This window comes from Pristiophorus japonicus, chromosome X, assembly GCF_044704955.1.
Source record: "Pristiophorus japonicus isolate sPriJap1 chromosome X, sPriJap1.hap1, whole genome shotgun sequence".
In the NCBI taxonomy this organism is placed as follows: Eukaryota; Metazoa; Chordata; class Chondrichthyes; family Pristiophoridae; genus Pristiophorus; species Pristiophorus japonicus.
In genome coordinates, this window is record NC_092010.1 from 23817613 (window position 1) to 23835803 (window position 18191).

The 18191-nt window shown below is 49.9% G+C and overlaps 1 protein-coding gene across 2 annotated transcripts in view; it reads right to left on the reverse strand.

Moving 5' to 3' along the window:
* Window positions 1-12737, reverse strand: part of LOC139240823 (formin-like protein 3) — a 196003-nt gene extending 183266 nt beyond the window's left edge. For both annotated transcript variants that reach the window (XM_070869307.1, XM_070869306.1), the window contains exon 1: window positions 12315-12737. In XM_070869307.1, coding sequence (XP_070725408.1) covers window positions 12315-12428 — 114 coding nt within the window. In that variant the 5' untranslated portion in view covers window positions 12429-12737. The remainder of the gene's footprint in view (window positions 1-12314) is intronic.
* Between the last annotated feature and the right edge of the window lie 5454 nt (window positions 12738-18191).

Genomic DNA, 18191 nt, shown 5'->3' on the forward strand with positions numbered 1-18191 from the left:
GTGGGGGGGGACCGAGCGTGCTACCCACTGAGCCACGGCTGACATCCTCGACTGGGAGCGTCAGCAGGACATTCGAAGGCAAGAGTGGGTGCTTGGGAGAGCGGGGGTGGGTTGGAATACAACCAAGCCTGATTTTCCTCACTCAACGGCCACCAGGGGTCACTGCAGTGGGAAACTAGGTTGATCTTGGATCCTTCCTTGGCTTGGGTCATGGAGACCAATCGTACCAGCCTTAGGAACACCCCAGCTAAGTCAGCACAGACCAGAGATTAAACCTTCCTGTGTGACATCCTTTGTGACTGTGACAAAGGCAAACTATCCCTTTTTCTTCTTCTTGACTTGTCTGCAGCCTTTGACACAGTTGACCACTCCATCCTCCTCCAACGCCTCTCCACCATCGTCCAGCTGGGTGGGACTGCACTCGCCTGGTTCCATTCTTATCTATCTAATCGCAGCCAGAGAATCACCTGCAACGGCTTCTCTTCCCGCCCCCGCATCGTTACCTCTGGTGTCCCCCAAGGATCTATCCTTGGCCCCCTCCTATTTCACATCTACATGTTGCCCCTTAGCGACATCATCTGAAAACACAGCGTCAGTTTCCACATGTACGCTGATGACACCCAGCTCTACCTCACCACCACTTCTCAACCCCTCCACGGTCTCTAAATTGTCAGACTGCTTGCCCGACATCCAGTTCTGGATGAGCAGAAATTTTCTCCAATTGAATATTGGGGAAGACCGAAGCCATTGCTTTCAGTCCGCCACAAACTCTGTTCCCTAGACAGACTCCATCCCTCTCCCCAACTCTTGTCTGAGGCTGAACCAGACTGTTCGCAACCTTGGTGTCATATTTGACCCTGAAATGAGCTTTCGACCAAATATCCGCAGTATAACTAAGGTCACCTATTTCCACTTCCATAACATCGCCCAGCAAGCCCTTGCCTCAGCTCATCTGCTACTGAAACCCTCATCAATGCCTTTGTTACCTCTCGACTTGACTACTCCAACACACTCCTGGCTGGCCTCCCACATTCTACCCTACGTAAACTAGAGGTGATCCAAAACTTGGCTGCCCGTGTCCTAACTCGCACCAAGTCCCGCTCACCCATCACCCCTGTGCTCGCTGACCTACATTGACTTCCGGTTAAGCAACGCCTCAATTTCAAAATTCTCATCCTTATTTTCAGTTCCCTCCATGGCTTCACCCCTCCCCATCTCTGTAACCTCCTCCAGCCCCACAACCTCCCACCCCCCACCAAGATATCTGCACTCCTCAGCATCCCCGATTATAATCGCTCCACCATTGGTGGCCGTGCCTTCTGTTGCCTAGGCCCCAAGCTCTGGATTCCCTCCTTAAACCTCTCCGCCTCTCTATCCCTCTTTCCTCCTTTAAGACGCTCCTTGAAACCTACCTCTCTACCAAGCATTCGGTCACCTGCGCAAATTTGTACTTGTATGGCTCGGTGTCAAATTGTTTTACCTCATAGCACTGCTGTGAAGCACCTTGGAATGTTTCACGACGTTAAAAAGACGCTATATAAATACAAGTTGTTGTTGTACCTGCTCCAGATAATCTGTACTCATTTCAAGCGTACTGACGATGTAGTGACCAAGGACTTTGCCCTCATTCCATAACTCGGTTGAGCAATTATGTTCACTGAATGGTAACCGAATCTCAGTAAGGGGATTATGCCTGTCAGAAGCAGCATTATTACTGCTCAGGTAAAGGGCACTGCATACAGAAAGGGAGTTTCCATGTGCATGCAGAAATGGATACAACAGCCTGCAGTTGGTGGCAGAGAAATTGCATAATACACGTGTATATACACACACACACTGACAGAAGTTACAACACAGAAAATGGCCATTTGGCCCAACGAGTTCATGTTGTTGCTTACCCGCCATGTGATCATCATCAGAGGCAGTCCCTCGGAATCAAGGAAGACTTTCTTCCACTCTAAAAATGAGTCCTTCGGTGACTGAACAGTCCAATACAAGAACCACAGTCCCGGTCACAGCTAGGACAGATAGTCGTTGAGGGTAAGGGAGGGTGGGACAGGTTTGCCGCACGCTCCTTCCGCTGCCTGCGCTTGGTTTCTGCATGCTCTCGGCGATGAGACTCGAGGTGCTCAGCGCCCTCCCGGATGCTCTTCCTCCAGTTAGGGCGGTCTTTGGCCAGGGACTCCCAGGTGTCAGTGGGGATGTTGCACTTTATCAGGGAGGCTTTGACAGTGTCCCTGTAACGTTTCCTCTGTCCACCTGGGGCTCGCTTGCCGTGAAGGAGTTCAGAGTAGAGCGCTTGCTCTGGGAGTCTCGTGTCAGGCATGCAATTATCCCTGATCACATTTACCCTATTCCCACAACCCTTCATCCCCCTTTTAAATCTAATCTGGAATGTTGACATCGTTTCTGCCTCAACCACAAACCCTGGGAGCGAAATCCGCAGCCTCACAACTCTGAAGACATTTCTCCTGCCCTCTGTTCTAAATCTCTTGCATTTAACCTTGGATCTATTGTTCCTTATTTTGGACCCCTCAACTACCAGAAAGTCTGCTTCTACTACCTCTGCCCCGTTCTTTCATCACTTTAAAATACTATTCTGCATCCACAGAGCCAAGCACGTTTCGTGAATATTGGTATCAACTCCCCCTTGACACGGAACGATGCAACTTTGACTCAGTGCACCATGCGTAGCTGATGAGAATCCTTCCGTGACTTAGGCAAGTACACGAGGGAGAAAGGAATAGAAGGATATGTTGATGGGGTGAGATGAAGAGGGGTGGGAGGAGGCTCGTGTGGAGCTTAAACACCGGCATGAATATAGTCGGCCTTTGAATGTGGAAGGAGAAATGTTTATCTGTTCCGTCTGTGGGAAAAGATTTCAAACATCAGTATTTGGAAAAGTACCGAGACACACACACATCCCGAGTGAGAGTGTTCCAGTACACTGACATATAGTCAAGGGTTATGGGGAGCGGGCAGGGAAGTGGAGTTGAAGCCAATTTCAGATCAGCCATGATCTTATTGAATGGCCGACTCCTGCTCCTATTTCTTATGTAACATCAGTGTGGACCTGTTTGTGCTGTTAAATTCCATGTCATTCTATGAATATTAATATGCTACATTGTTAATTTAGATTATTGGATGTAGATTGGATAGAAGGATCTGCTTGCATTGGAGTTGGAAGACTCAAGAAGGGTTAAATTCAGAAAAGAACTTACACTCAAGACAAACTTCTACGGTCTGTATTTCTGCGTTGGCTGCTCTGGGGCCTGACCACATGATCTCACGAAAAAAAATCATCCACTTTTACATAGAAAACAAATTTGTATTGCTGCCCCAGGAATAGGAACATAGGAACAGGAGGAGGCCATTCAGCCCCTCGAGCCTGCTCCGCCATTCAGTGAAATCTTGGTTGATCTGTATCTTAGCTCCATATCCCTTAATACCCTTACCCAACAGAAATCTAGCAATCCCAGTCTTTCAATTTTCAATTGACCGCCCCGCCCCCCCCCCAGCTTCAACAGCATTTTGGGGAAGAGTGTTTCAGATTTCCACTACCCTTTGTGTGAAGAAATGCTTCCTGGCATCACCCTTGAATGGCCTAGCGCTAATTTTAAGGTTATGCCCCTTGTTCTGGACCCCCCATCCCCGCACCAGAGGAAATAGCCTCTCGCTATCTATCGTGTCAGCTGTGGCTCAGTGGGCGGCACACTCGCCTCAGAGTCATAAGGTTGTGGGTTCAGGTCCCATTCCAGGGACTTGCACATAAATCTGGACTGACATGGCAGTGCAGTACTGAGGGAGCGGTGTACTTTGGAGGCGTCGTCTTTCAGATGAGACGTTAAACCGAGGCCCCGTCTGCCCCCTCAGGTGGATGTAAAAGATCCCATGGCACTATTTCAAAGAGGAGCAGGGGGAAGTTATCCCCGGTGTTCTGGAGACAATATTTATCCCTCAATCAGCATCACTAAAACAGATTATCTGGGTCATCATCACATTGCTGTTTGTGGGAGCTTGCTGTGTGCAAATTGGCTGCTGCGTTTCCTACATTACAACAGTGACTACACTCCAAAAGTACTTCATTGGCTGTAAAGGGCTTTGAGACATCCAGTGGTCATGAAAGGCGCTGTATAAATGCAAGTCTTTCTTTTTACCCCATCAACAACTTTAATCATCTTAAACACCTCAATTAGACCACCCCTTAATCTTCTATACTTGAGGGAATCCAAGCATAAAATTGCATCCTTCATGCCAGAAGTGCTTACATCCCTTGCCTCGACAAGCATAAAAAGTCAAACAAGAAACACCCTAGCCATGTCGCATTGGAAACACCCATGCTTGTGGTCAAAACTACTTTCTGGCATGTGATGACTGTTCAGCCAATCATACTTAGTGAACGTGGAGCTATGAAATCTGGGTACAAACCAATCACCATCCGGCCAGTCTTGCCAAGTGTGCGCGTGGCTCTACGCACCGGTCATGCCAACCAGCTTCGGCAGTTTAAAACCACTCCCAAAACACGCCAACACAAGGAGCCGCAATACTCAATTTAGCCAAAGATTGCACTCTTGACTTTGTCGGAGGATTGGAAACGAATTTTCCAAAAAAGGAGGCGAGCTGCACAGAAACTGTTGAATTTACTTCCAAGAATGTGTGAGATTCCGCTGGCCTATTCAAATAAACTTGGGATACCATATGAATTCTCCGCTGTGGTCAAGAGGCATGTACAGTATTATACGGGTCATTTCGGAATCCAGCGTAGACAGGACAAAGCGCCACGGATACAGTTGAACACTTCAAATACGAACCTTCCTTCACTGTCCAAGCTGGCTGCTTTTCAAGGTGCTCGTTCCGCCCCTTGTGAATAGGCCCTCTCGAACACTTCGAGATACGCGACACATCGTTCTGTCCCTATGAAACCACATACCCTGTTGTGCACCCCTTCAATACGCCACATGTGTCGCAGGTCTCTTACAGGTGGTCTTGTGGAGAAGGGTGAGCCTACTGCATACAAGACGGTTTCCTATCATCATCATAGGCAGTCCCTCAAAATCGAGGAAGACTTGCTTCCACTCTAAAAGACAGAGTTCTCAGGTGACTGAACAGTCCAATATGGGAATTAGTCTCTGTTGCAGGTGGGACAGACAGTGGTTGAGGGAAGGGGTGGGTGGGACAGGTTTGCCGCACGCTCCTTCCGCTGCCTGAGCTTGGTTTCTGCATGCTCTCGGCGACGAGACTCAGGGTGCTCAGCGCCCTCCCGGATGCTCATCCTCCACTCAGGGCAGTCTTTGGCCAGGGACGCCCAGGTGTCGGTGGGGATGTTGCATTTTTATCAAGGAGGCTTTGAGGGCGTCTTTGAAATGCTTCCTCTGCCCACCTGGGGCTCGCTTGCCGTGACCTAAAGAATAGATGGTGGGTGGAGAAAGCACAGGAGTTTCAGCAGCTGGCCGACAGCCATGATGTGCGAGGATGCTTCACCGCAGTCAAGGCTACCCACGGCCCAAGCACCCAAGGCCCCACCCCACTGCTGGCCAAGAACGGGGAAACACTCATCAAGGACACCGAGGCAGTCAGGAACCGCTGGAAGGAGCACTTCGAAGATCTCCTCAATCGAGACTCTGCCTTTGACGCGAGTGCCCTCGGCTCCATCCCGCAGCATGCTACCCGACACCATCCCAGCAAAACCCCAGCCCTGCACAAGATAGAAAAGGCCATCCACCAGCTCAAGAACAACAAGGCATTGGGAGCGAATGGAATCCCCGCTGAGGCACTAAAGTATGGCGGAGAAGCACTATTGGCACGAATGCATGACCTCATCTCTCTCATCTGGAGGGAGGAGAGCATGCAGTAATCGTGATCATCTTTAAAAAAAGGGGACAAGTCCGACTGCGGCAACTACAGAGGAATCTCCCTGTTATCATCCACTGGGAAAGTCATCGCGAGAATCCTCCTCAGCCGTCTTCTCCCTGTGGCTGGGGAGCTCCTCCCGAAGTCATAGTGCAGATTTCGTCCTCTACGGGGCACAACGGACATGATCTTTACGGCGCGACAACTGCAAGAGAAATGCAGGGAACAGCACCAACCCTTGTACATGGCCTTCTTTGACCTTACAAAGGCCTTTGACATTTAACCACGAGGGACTATGGAGCGTCCTCCTCTGTTTTGGCTGCCCCCAAAAGTTTGTCATCATTCTCCACCTGCTCCACGACGACATGCAAGCCATGATCCTGACCAACGGATCCACCACAGACCCAATCCACGTCCGGACCGGGGTCAAGCAGGGCTGCGTCATCGCGCCAACCCTCTTCTCGATCTTCCTCGCTGCAATGCTCCACCTCACACTCAATAAGCTCCCCGCTGGAGCGGAACTAAACTACAGAACCAGTGGGAACCTGTTCAACCTTCGTCGCCTCCAGGCCAGATCCAAGGCCGTCCCAACCTCTGTCGTCGAACATTCAGAGACTGAACTCCAAGTCAAAGTCAACATCTTCACTGAGGTGTACGAAAGCATGGGCCTTACACTAAACTTTCTTGTAGATCAGATAGTGAACTTTTCATTGAGATTTGGCTCGTGCTCCCCAGTAGCTTCAAAAAGAACGAACTTGCATTCATATAGTGCCTTGCACAATGCCCCAAAGAGCTTCACAGCCAATGCAGTACTTTTGAATTAGGCCGGTTAGTTTAACATCTGTAGTGGGGAAAATGCTTGAAACTATCATTAAGGAAGAAATAGCGGGACATCTGGATAGGAATAGTGCAATCAAGCAGACGCAGCATGGATTCATGAAAGGGAAATCATGTTTAACTAACTTACTGGAATTCTTTGAGGATATAACGAGCATGGTGGATAGAGGTGTACCGATGGATGTGGTGTATTTAGATTTCCAAAAGGCATTCGATAAGGTGCCACACAAAAGGTGACTGCAGAAGATAAAGGTACGCGGAGTCAGAGGCAATGTATTAGCATGGATAGAGAATTGGCTGGCGAACAGAAAGCAGAGAGTCGGGATAAATGGGTCCTTTTCCGGTTGGAAATCAGTGGTTAGTGGTGTGCCACAGGGATCAGTGCTGGGACCACAACTGTTTACAATATACATAGATGACCTAGAGGAGGGGACAGAGTGTAGTGCAACAAAATTTTCAGATGACACTAAGATTAGTGGGAAAGCGGGTTGTGTAGAGGACTCAGAGAGGCTACAAGGAGATTTGGATAGGTTAAGCGAATGGGCTAAGGTTTGGCAGATGGAATACAATGTCGGAAAGTGTGAGGTCATCCACCTTGGGAAAAAAAAAACAGTAAAAGGGAATATTATTTGAATGGGGAGAAATTACAACATGCTGTGGTGCAGAGGGACCTGGGGGTCCTTGTGCATGAATCCCAAAAGGTTAGTTTGCAGGTAATCAGGAAGGCAAATGGAATGTTGGCCTTCATTGCGAAAGGGATGGAGTACAAAAGCAGGGAGGTGTTGCTGCAACTGTATAAGGTATTGGTGAGGCCGCACCTGGAGTACTGCGTGCAGTTTTGGTCACCTTACTTAAGGAAGGATATACTAGCTTTGGAAGGGGTACAGAGACAATTCGAGAAATGAGGGGGTTACCTTATGATGATAGATTGAGTAGACTGGGTCTTTACTCCTTGGAGTTCAGAAGGATGAGGGGTGATCTTATCGAAACATTTAAAATCATGAAAGGGATAGACAAGATAGAGGCAGAGAGGTTGTTTCCATTGGTGGGGGAGACTAGAACTAGGGGGCACAGCCTCAAAATACGGAGGAGCCAATTTAAAACCGAGTTGAGAAAGAATTTCTTCTCCCAGAGGGTTGTGAATCTGTGGAATTCTCTGCCCAAGGAAGCAGTTGAGGCTGGCTCATTGAATGTTTTCAAGTCAAAGATAGATAGATTTTTAAGCAATAAGGGAATTAAGGGTTACGGGGAGATGGCGGGTAAGTGGAGCGGAGTCCACGACCAGATCAGCCATGATCTTATTGAATGGCGGAGCAGGCTCGAGGGGCTAGATGGCCTACTCCTGTTCCTAATTCTTATGTTCTTATGAATTGTAGTCACTGTTGTCCCTCGTAGGAAATACGACAGCCAATTTGCGCATAGCAAGCTCCCACAAACAGCAAAGTGATAATGACCAAATCATCTGTTTTAGCGATGGCGGTTGCAGGATATTAGCTCGGATAACAGCTCGGATAACGGGGAGAACTCCCCTGCTTTTCTTTGAAATAGTGCCATGGGATCGTTTACGTCCCCGTGATGGCAGATGGTTTAACATGTCATCCGAAAGACGGCACCTCCGACAGTGCAGCACTCGCTCAGTACTGCACTGGAGTGTCAGCCTGGATTTTGTGCAGAAGTCCCTGGAGTGGGACTTGAACCCACAACCTTCTGACTCAGCAGCGAGCGTGCTACCCACTGGGCCACAGCTGACACTTAGTTGGTAGATGCGCTGCCCAGTGAACTCCCAGGTTCATGAGAACATAACATAAGAAATAGGAGCAGGAATAGGCCATTTGGCCCCTCAAGCCTGCTCCATCATTCAATCAGGACATGGCTGATCTGATCATGGCTGATTTGATCATGGACTCAACTCCACTTCCCTGCCCCGCTCTTCATAACCCTCGACTCCCTTTGATAGCTGATCGCAACTGTGGTGGTACCAGTGACCTCAGTGCCACTGAGCTAGGAAGAAAAAGGAAACTAGGGCTACCACTTCTTATTGCTCCACCATTGGTGGCCGTGCCTTCAGCCGCCTAGCCCATAAGCTCTGGACTTCCCTCTCTAAAACACTGCCTCTTTCTCCTCCTTTAAGAAGCTCCTTAAAACCTACCTTTGACCAAGCTTTTGGTCACCTGTCCCAATATCTCATGTGACAACGTCAAATTTTGTTTGGCGACGCTCCTGTAAAACACTTTGGGACGGCCAGGTTAAAGGCGCTAGATAAATGCACGCTGTTGTTGTTGTTGGAGACAAAATAAATGTTGCACGCGGGCACCGATCCAGCACGAAACCATTAATGCCATGCACAGAATAAGGCAGAATCATTGAAAGTATATCATAAAGCAGCTGGACCAGACTACGAATTGGGTTCCATTCTTGGCTCTTGCTCAATACAAGAAACCAAACCTGCTCAAACTGCTGAGTATTAAATGGCTCCAAAACAATCACACCGATTTCGTAATTAGCACGTTTTCACAACTCCAGTCAGTGTCAGTTCTTAGATTCCCTCCCTTGTGCTAGGTTCTGCTCAGTGTCTCTCATGCGAGACAAAGCCCCTTTTGAAACTCCTACTTTAATAGCAACACAGGTCGCCAATAGCTGACTAATGCTTCGTCACATTCAAGCCTTTGTAACAGATGCCCGAGGCTCCCCTGATGGATAAGTGGGTAAATGCACCAGCTGGTATGGTGCCAGTGTGATGCGACGTGCCACCCCCAACTCGTGCTGAGTTAACTGATCACAATCATTTTCCTCACTGTCCCTGGGCTGGGAGGGGGGGCGGGGAGGCAGGGGAATGCAGGGAAATCAGCCAAAGTATCCACTCATCGCTACATAGTGACCTGTGCTGATAAGTGCCAGTGTGTGAACGTCATGCCAGGGCATGACTGTCAGCTGTGACTCAATGGGTAGCACACTCACCTCTGAGACAGAAGGTTGTGGGCTCAAGTCCCACTCCAGGTGTTGGAGCACAAAAATGCAAGCTGATACTCCCAGTGCGGTGCTGAGGAATTGCTGCACTGTCAGAGGGGCAGTACTGAGGGAGCGCCGCATTGTCGGAGGGGCCGTCTTTCAAATGTGACGTTAAACCAAGGCCCTGTCTGCTCTCTCAGGCGGACGTAAAAGATCCCTTGACAATATTTCAGAGAAGAGTAGGGGAGTTATCCCCGGTGTCCTGGGGCCAATATTTATCCCTCAATCAACCGAGTAAAAGCAGATTCTCTGGTCATTATCACATTGCTGTGTGGGGGAGCCGGCTGTGCTTAGATTGGCTGCCACATTTCCCACATTACAACAGTGACTGCACTCCAAAAGTACTTCATTGGCTGTAAAGCGCTTTGAAACATCCGGTGGTCATGAAAGGCGCTATATAAATGCAAGTCTTTCTTTCTTGGGGCTCCACTGTGCTGTCCCTCATGATAGATTTCCCCTTAACACTCAAGGTTCACAAGTGAAGAATGACAATTTGAATGAGATATTGGAGGGCTGCTGTACCCATCGAATGTATCGCAGCAAGGGTCACTGTCTTCTGGGGCGAAAACAACTTGCATTTATATAGTGCCTTTAACATAGTAAAACATCCCCGGGTACTTCACAAAAACTGACACCAAGCCAAAGGCGGCGATATCAGGACAGGAGGCAAAGAGATCAGCACATCTTAAGAGGAGAGAGGTAGAGAGGCGGAGAGGTTGAGGCAGGGAATTCCAGAGCTTAGGGCCCAGGCAACGGAAGGCATGACCACCGATGGTTGAGCGATTATAATCAGGGATGTTCAGGAGGGCAGAATTAGAGGAGCACAGACATCTCAGCGGGGGGTTGTGGGGCTGGAGGAGATTACAGAGATAGGGAGGGGCGAGGCCATGGAGGGATTTGTAAACAAGGATGAGAATTTTGAAATCGAGGCGTTGCTTAACCGGAAGCCAATGTCGGTCAGCGAGCACAGGGGTGGAGGGTGAGCGGGACTTGGTACGAGTTAGGACACGGGCTGCCATGTTTTGGATCACCTCTAGTTTACGTCGGATAGAACGTGGGAGGCCAGCCAGGAGTGCGCCGGAATAGTCAAGTCTCGAGGTAACAAAGGCATGGATGATGGCTTCAGTAGCAGATGAGCTGAGGCAAGGGCAGAGACAGGCGATGTTGGAGGTGAAAATAGGCGGTCTTAGTTACGCTACAGATATGTGGTCAGAAGTTCATGCCACTGGCATGGCCGCCAATGGCGGAGCGAATGAAGTCATGGATGCGCAAGGGGCCAGAATTAGAGGAGCGCATGGATCTCGGAGAGCTGGAGGACTGAAGGAAGTTGCAGAGATAGGGAGGGGAGAGGTCATATGAACACGTGGAGGGGAATATTAAATCGGAGGCGTTGCTGGACCGGGAACCAATGTAGCACAAGGGGCGATGGGTGAACGGGACTGGGTACAAGTTTGGACCTGGGTAGCAACAAACAAGGAACCATCTCCAGCCCAGTGAAGACCATAAACATTGAATATTCGTGCTACCCAGAACAAAACTTGGGATGTGGTCATGGTATTACTTGCAAGTCACCCTCCCTCACATTCAGGACCCCACAGAACATCCGCATCACAGACACTGAGTCACAAGCAGCCCACCACAACAGAAAACAGAATTTGAAGAATGAGAGCAGGTTATGTGACCCATCGGCACGGCCCTGCTGAGTGAAATACTCCATCTGTGTTCCTGTACTCAAGACTGGCCCCTGCACAAACCCTCGCCTGTTGCAGAGTGGAGAATTATGTCCCACTGCAGAAATACATCCGGATTTCTTTTTGAAAGGACTCAGCACTTCGTGCACCATGGGGGCCAATTCATTCCGCAAGGTCGCATCTCTTGTGCCCAACTTGCTCCCAGCTTCGCATTTGGAAGCGTGTCCCACAAACGCCCTCACAGCACCCCTTGCAAAAGAAAGCCAAGCTGGCTTTTGAAACACAGACCTGCTTTCAATTCAACCCCACCGCCAGCACAACTCTCTTCACCCCAGGCCCACTATTAAACTGTGCCAGTGTTCTCAAATCGAGAGAGGGGGCGGGGGGGAAAAAAAGACTGTGAAACAAGTCAAACAGATAACAGATAGACTGCACATTTTGGTTCTCCTCTCAAACATCTGCTTTCTGTGACTGAACTGTCAGCCGTTTGAATTTAAGAATTCAGCCTCCAAGTGTAAGCTAAGAAGCGAGTCTCTCTCTCTCTCTCTCGCACACACACACCAGTTGCCGAGTTCACCCACAACCCCAGAAATACTCCAGGGTGACAGCACAGTTTGTCTGCCTTGTTTTCTCGCCGTTTTTAGAGCCCATCCTCACCAGGTCTGGCATAAGGTATCCTGGCCCTTTAATTCGCGAGAAAATGGTGACCGTTACTGGAGTCTGGTGGGGGAGAGAGAGAGAGAGGAGGGAGGGCTTTTAATACTCCGGCGATGCTGAGGAAACGAGCGGAGCGCACGGAAAAGAACCGCCCGCAATCGACCGAAGAACCACTGGCGCACTTGGAATTCAAATAGAACCGATGGGAGGATCGGGAGGGAACTGATTGGGAATCTCATTAAAAGCCAAAACTGAGAAAGTTCCACTTACCAGAACGATGGCAAACCTCTCCTCCAGTTCGCATTGTTCAGGGATTGGGAGTTTCAGCGGCATGGTTTGAGCACTCAAATTCGTCTGCCCATCCACACTTCCAACGTTTCCCATTTCATCTGGAGCAATACAAAAAATTGAAATTCCCCTTTCTTTATTTTCCCCTTTTTGGGGGAAGGGGAGGGGGTCCCCAAGAATTGACCTCCCGCAGTGTCCGTCTGGTCCTCGTCCCAACACTTTTCAAAAACTTTTTACACAAACTTTTTTTGGGGGAAAAAAACTTGCCAACATATACTTTCCCCCCCCCCCCACAAGGGTAAAGTTTTTGTTGTTACCCTCCCCTCTTGTCCTCAGATGAAGATAAGTTTCGAACAAGTTGGAAGTTATCCTACAGGAATCATTTCAGCTGCTTTCTGTCTGGATGCCCCCTTGCTCGGCTTGTAGTAAGGACTCTCTGGCTCCATTCATTGTTCAGCGTCAGTTTCTTCTCTGCAACTGAAACCCGAGCGCGCGCCCATTCACGAACTCAGGAGCCTTCCTCCCATTGGTCCGGCCGTCTGTCAATCACCCTGCTGTGACAAAGAGAGGGACGGGCCGCAGAGACAATGTGGGCGGATTGTCGTTCGGCTGATTGCACAGAGGGTCTTCACTCATGCCATATGGAGGTATTGTAGGTTCCCAATTCTTTAAAAAAAAACTGCTCCAATGTGGAGTGTCTGACTATAGAAGAAAAATGAATTTCATTCATGGACCTATTTTTATGTTACCTCTCGACTTGACTATTCCAACGCACTCCTGGCTGACCTCCCACATTCTACCCTATGTAAACTCGAGGTGATCTAAAACCCGGCTGCCCGTGTCCTAACTCGCACCAAGTCCCACTCACCCATCACCCCCTGTGCTCGCTGCCCCGTGTCCTAACTCGCACCGTCCAGCTCACCCATAACTTTGGAGGGGGTACAGAGACGATTCACTCGGCTGATTCCGGAGATGAGGGGGTTACCTTATGATGATAGATTGAGTAGACTGGGTCTTTACTCGTTGGAGTTCAGAAGGATGAGGGGTGATCTTATAGAAACATTTAAAATAATGAAAGGGATAGACAAGATCGAGGCTGAGAGATTGTTTCCACTGGTCGGGGAGACTAGAACTAGGGGGCACAGCCTCAAAATACGGGGGAGCCAATTTAAAACCGAGTTGAGAAGGAATTACTTCTCCCAGAGGGTTGTGAATCTGTGGAATTCATTGCCCAAGGAAGCAGTTAAGGCTAGCTCATTGAATGTATTGAAATCACAGATAGATAGATTTTTAACCAATCAGGGAATTAAGGGTTATGGGGAGCGGGCGGGTAAGTGGAGCTGAGTCCACGGCCAGATCAGCCATGATCTTGTTGAATGGCGGAGCAGGCTCGAGGGGCTAGATGGTCTACTCCTGTTCCTAATTCTTATGTTCTTATTATGTTTTTATCACCCCCTGTGCACACTGCCCTGTGTCCTAACTCGCACCAGGTCCTGCTCACCCATCTCCCCCTGTGCTCACTCCCCGTGTCCTAACTCGCACCAAGTCCTGCTCACCCATCACCCCCTGTGCTCGCTGCCCCATGTCCTAACTCGCACCAAGTCCCACTCACCCATCACCCCCTATGCACACTGCCCCGTGTCCTAACTCGCACCAAGTCCCGCCAACCCATCACCCCCTGTGCTCACTGCCCCGTGTCCTAACTCGCACCGTCCCGCTCACCCATCACCCTCTGTGCTCGCTGACCCGTGTCCTAACTCGCACCAAGTCCCGCTCACCCATCACCCCCTGTGCTCGCTGACCTACATTGGCTTCCGGTTAAGCAACACCTCGATTTCAAAATTCTCATCCTTGTTTTCAAATCCCTCCATGGCCTCGCCCCTCCCTATCTCTGTAATCTCCTCCAGCCCCACAACCCCCAAGATGTCTGCGCTCTTCTAATTCTGCCCTCTTGAGCAACCCTAATTATAATCGCTCAACAATTGGTGGCCGTGCCTTCAGCTGCCTGGGCCCCAAGCTCTGGAACTCCCTCCCTAAACCTCTCTGCCTCTCTACCTCTCTCTCCTCCTTCAAGATGCTCCTTAAAACCTACCTCTTTGACCAGGTTTTTGGTCACCTGCCCTAATTTCTACTTATGCGGCTCGGTGTCAAATTTGTAATCTCATAACACTCCTGTGAAACGCCTTGGGACGTTTCACTACGTTAAAGGCGCTATATAAATACAAGTTGTTGTTGTTATTTTTCTTTCCTATTTCCTTGTCTCATGTTCTCTATTTGCTTGCTTTCTACTCCGTTTTCCTTTCATTTCCTTCCCTTTCTTTCCACCTGTTTATTCCCCCTTTCTCCATTTATTTCAAGGTTGTCAGCAACAGAGAAATATTGGGAGTGAGGTCTACTATTGCAAAATTCCAGAGGGCCAACTGAATTCACTCCACTGTTATCCTTCGCTCTTGACATTGTCCATCCTGCGCTTCCTTGGTCTTCCTGGGCCTCTTGCTCCATGTAGCTCTGTGTGTGCCTGGCCATCAAAGGTATTCTAGCTGTTTCCACTCTTGAAAGGTGTCCAAACCACCACAGTGGGCTTTCTTAGACCTTCTGCATAAGAGTCATACAATCATTGGAATTTAGGCACAGAACGAGGCCATTCGGCCCATCGTCTCTGTCCCGGCCAAAAAAGTGCTGTCCAGACTAATCCCACTTTCCAGCTCTCGGTCCGTAGCCCTGCAGGTTACAGCACTTCAGGTGCACATCCAAGCATTTTTTAAATGTGGTGAGGGTTTCTGCCTCTACCACCCTTTCAGGCAGTGAGTTTCAGACCCCCACCCACCCTCTGGGTGAAGAAATATCCCCTCAAATCCCCTCTAAACCCCCCCCCCAATTACTTTAAATTTATGCCCCCCTAGTTATTGACCTCTCTGCTCAGGGAAATAGCTCCTTCCTATCCACTCTATCTAGGCGCCTCATAATTTTATACACCTCATTAAGATCTCCCCTCAGTCTCCTGTATTCCAAAGAAACCAACCCCAGCCTATCCAATCTTTCCTCATAGCTAAAATTCTCCAGCCCTGGCAACATCTCGCCTCTGAGTCAGAAGGTCGCTGGTTCAAGTCCAACTCCAGGAACTTGAGCACATAAATCCAGGCTTACGCTCCCAGTGCAGTGCTGAGGGAGTGCTGTCTTTCAGATGAGATGTTAAACTGAGGTCTGCTCTCTCAGGTGGATGTAAAAGATCCCATGGCACTATTTTGAAGAAGAGCAGGGGAGTTATCCCGAGTGTCCTGGGGCCAATATTTATCTCTCAATTAACATAACAAAACAGATGACCTGGTCATTATCACATTGCTGTTTGTGGGAGTTTACTGTGCGCAAATTGGCTGCCGTGTTTCCTATATTACAACAGTGACCATATTCCAAAAGTACTTTATTGGCTGTAAAGCGCTTTGAGACGTCCTGAGGTTGTGAAAGGCGCTATATAAATGTAAGTCTTCCTTTCTTTATTCTATGTGAGGTGCACTGACATACTTGATTTTACCTGAGGAGTTTTGCAGAAATGTCTGCTGTCTGGCCAGCCTCAATACATGAATAGAGAGAATACATGATAATGGCGGAACGAGCACGTTGAATCAAGCCCCCGGATGCAAACAGAGGGAACTTTCTGCGGGACCTCCCTGTGCTCGGTCACACTACATGAGCCTGGCCGGGCTGGAGGCCAGGCTCGCCTAGAGCGCTGGACAGGACTGCTCCGAGTGCTGTCCTACAGGGGTCGAGCGCTAGTCATAAACCAGCTGGTGGCCGCTATGCTATGGTACCAGCTGGGCACTTTGACCCCTCCCCCTGCGTTTGTCACCAAGATACAGAAGAAGCTGGTGGACTTCTTCTGGAACAACAGGAAGCACTGGGTCTCTGCCGCGGTCTTGAGTCTCCCGTTTAGGGAGGGCGGTCAGTCGTTGGTGTGCGTCAGCGCCCAGCTCGCGACTTTCCGTCTTCAGACCCTGCAGAGATACCTCTACGTCAAGCACCCTCCGCCAACAGTACAGCGTCAATTATGACACGCAGCTCCTGTTTGTGAGCCTGGGGGGTGTCAGGACTGCCGTCCAAGAGCTGCCTGTCTTTTACCAGGAACTCATCAGGGTCTGGAACAGAGTCGCCACCAAGCGCAGCTCTCCACCGTCTGGAGTGGCGGCTGTCCGTCGGGAGCCGTTGCTCAGGAATCCGTACCTCCATGACCGCGGTTTGAGGTGGCAGGCGGATGAGAGGGCTGTGGCTGGCGAGGTGACCAGGGTCAGGGACCTGCTCGATGGCGGAGGAGCGGGCTGGATGGTGCCAGACGTGCTGGCATGGCGCCTAAACTCTGCCAACGTCCAGCGCGCAGCCGATGCCATCGAGTCGCTAAAAACAGCTCTGGGCCCCGACTCCATTAGGTGTGTTGAGGAGGCTCAAGCACGTGGGGAGATCCCGTCGGAACTGACCCCAGTCCGGACGGAATTCCTCATCGGCGCCAAGCCCCGAAACCTTCTTCGGGAGCCGGCGCCTCACAACTTGAGCCGCCTCGGGGAAATCCCCTCCGTGCCTTTCAGTTCTGCGTGGAGGGGTTTCCTGTACGGGCTGCTCCTGCACACTCTCCACCTTGCCATCCTCGCCTGCCATCCGGACACGCCATGGCGCACCATCTTGCCGTCCGGAGGAGACGGGGGTCCCCGATGGAGGGCACTCTACGCGGGAGTCCTCCCACTATTTATCGGGGACTTGGCCTGGAGGATGGTGCACGGAGCAGTCCCGTGCAATAAGTTTTTAAGTCGGTTCACGGGCTCCCAGGCCACCTGCAATTTCTGCGGTCTGGAGGAGTCCGTGTTCCACGTTTGTATTGAGTGTGCGAGGTTGCAGCCCCTGTTTCATTATTTAAAGGGGCTGCTCCTCAATTTCTGGTTGCACTTCAGTCCCACAATCCTGATCTTTGGGCACCCTGTGCGGAGGGGAGCGGGAAGGTCCGAGGGCCTCCTCGTAGGACTGCTCCTGGGCCTGGCCAAGGGGCCATCAGCCGGTCCAGACAGCGGGCGGTCAAGGGGGTCATTCAGCCCAACTGCCTGCCTCTCTTCCGTAGTTACATCCGAGCCAGGGAGTCCCTGGAGATGGAGCACGCGGTGTCCACCGGTACGCTCGCAGCCTTCCGCGAGAGGTGGGCGCCGGAGGGACTGGAGTGCATCATCACCCCCGGCAACCAAATTTTAATTTGAACCATGTCCAAAGTTTAATTTGTCTAAGTTTGTCTGTTTTAGTGCCCCCCGCCTTTTAGCCAGGTGGCACTTGTATGATTTGTGTTTTCAGTGCCCTCAAAAAAAAAATCAAGGCGGCACTTGTTTGAAAGTGTTTGGTTTGCCCCCCCTTTAACCAGGGGGCATTTGATTAAAGTGCACAACTAAAATAGTTGTAACACTACGTGACTGGTGGGGGAAATCCTGAATAAACGAATCAGTTTCTGATCGACTATCATTCACGTGGTCATTTCCCCGATTTTTGTTCTTTCAGTTTCCTGGGGAAAAAAAGACCCGGGTGTTTGTATTTCAGAAAAAAATGACGTTTTGTAATTTGGCAATAAGGCGAGGTTACTGACCGAGTCACAGTCCGCAGCATATTGTACATGGATTTTGCAACAGCACTGATTAAATTTGGTGCAATCCATTCTACACCATTTCCCCGACAATATTTTAAAATGCACACAAGTATTGTTTAATCTCCATGTGCATTCTGTAATTTGTTGCACAAACTCTCCATGTAATACAGACTTCAATCCTTTCCAGATATGTCGTTTTATCCCATATTTTACATCTGATTGGTGTTCTCTCGCTCGCTCACTCGCTC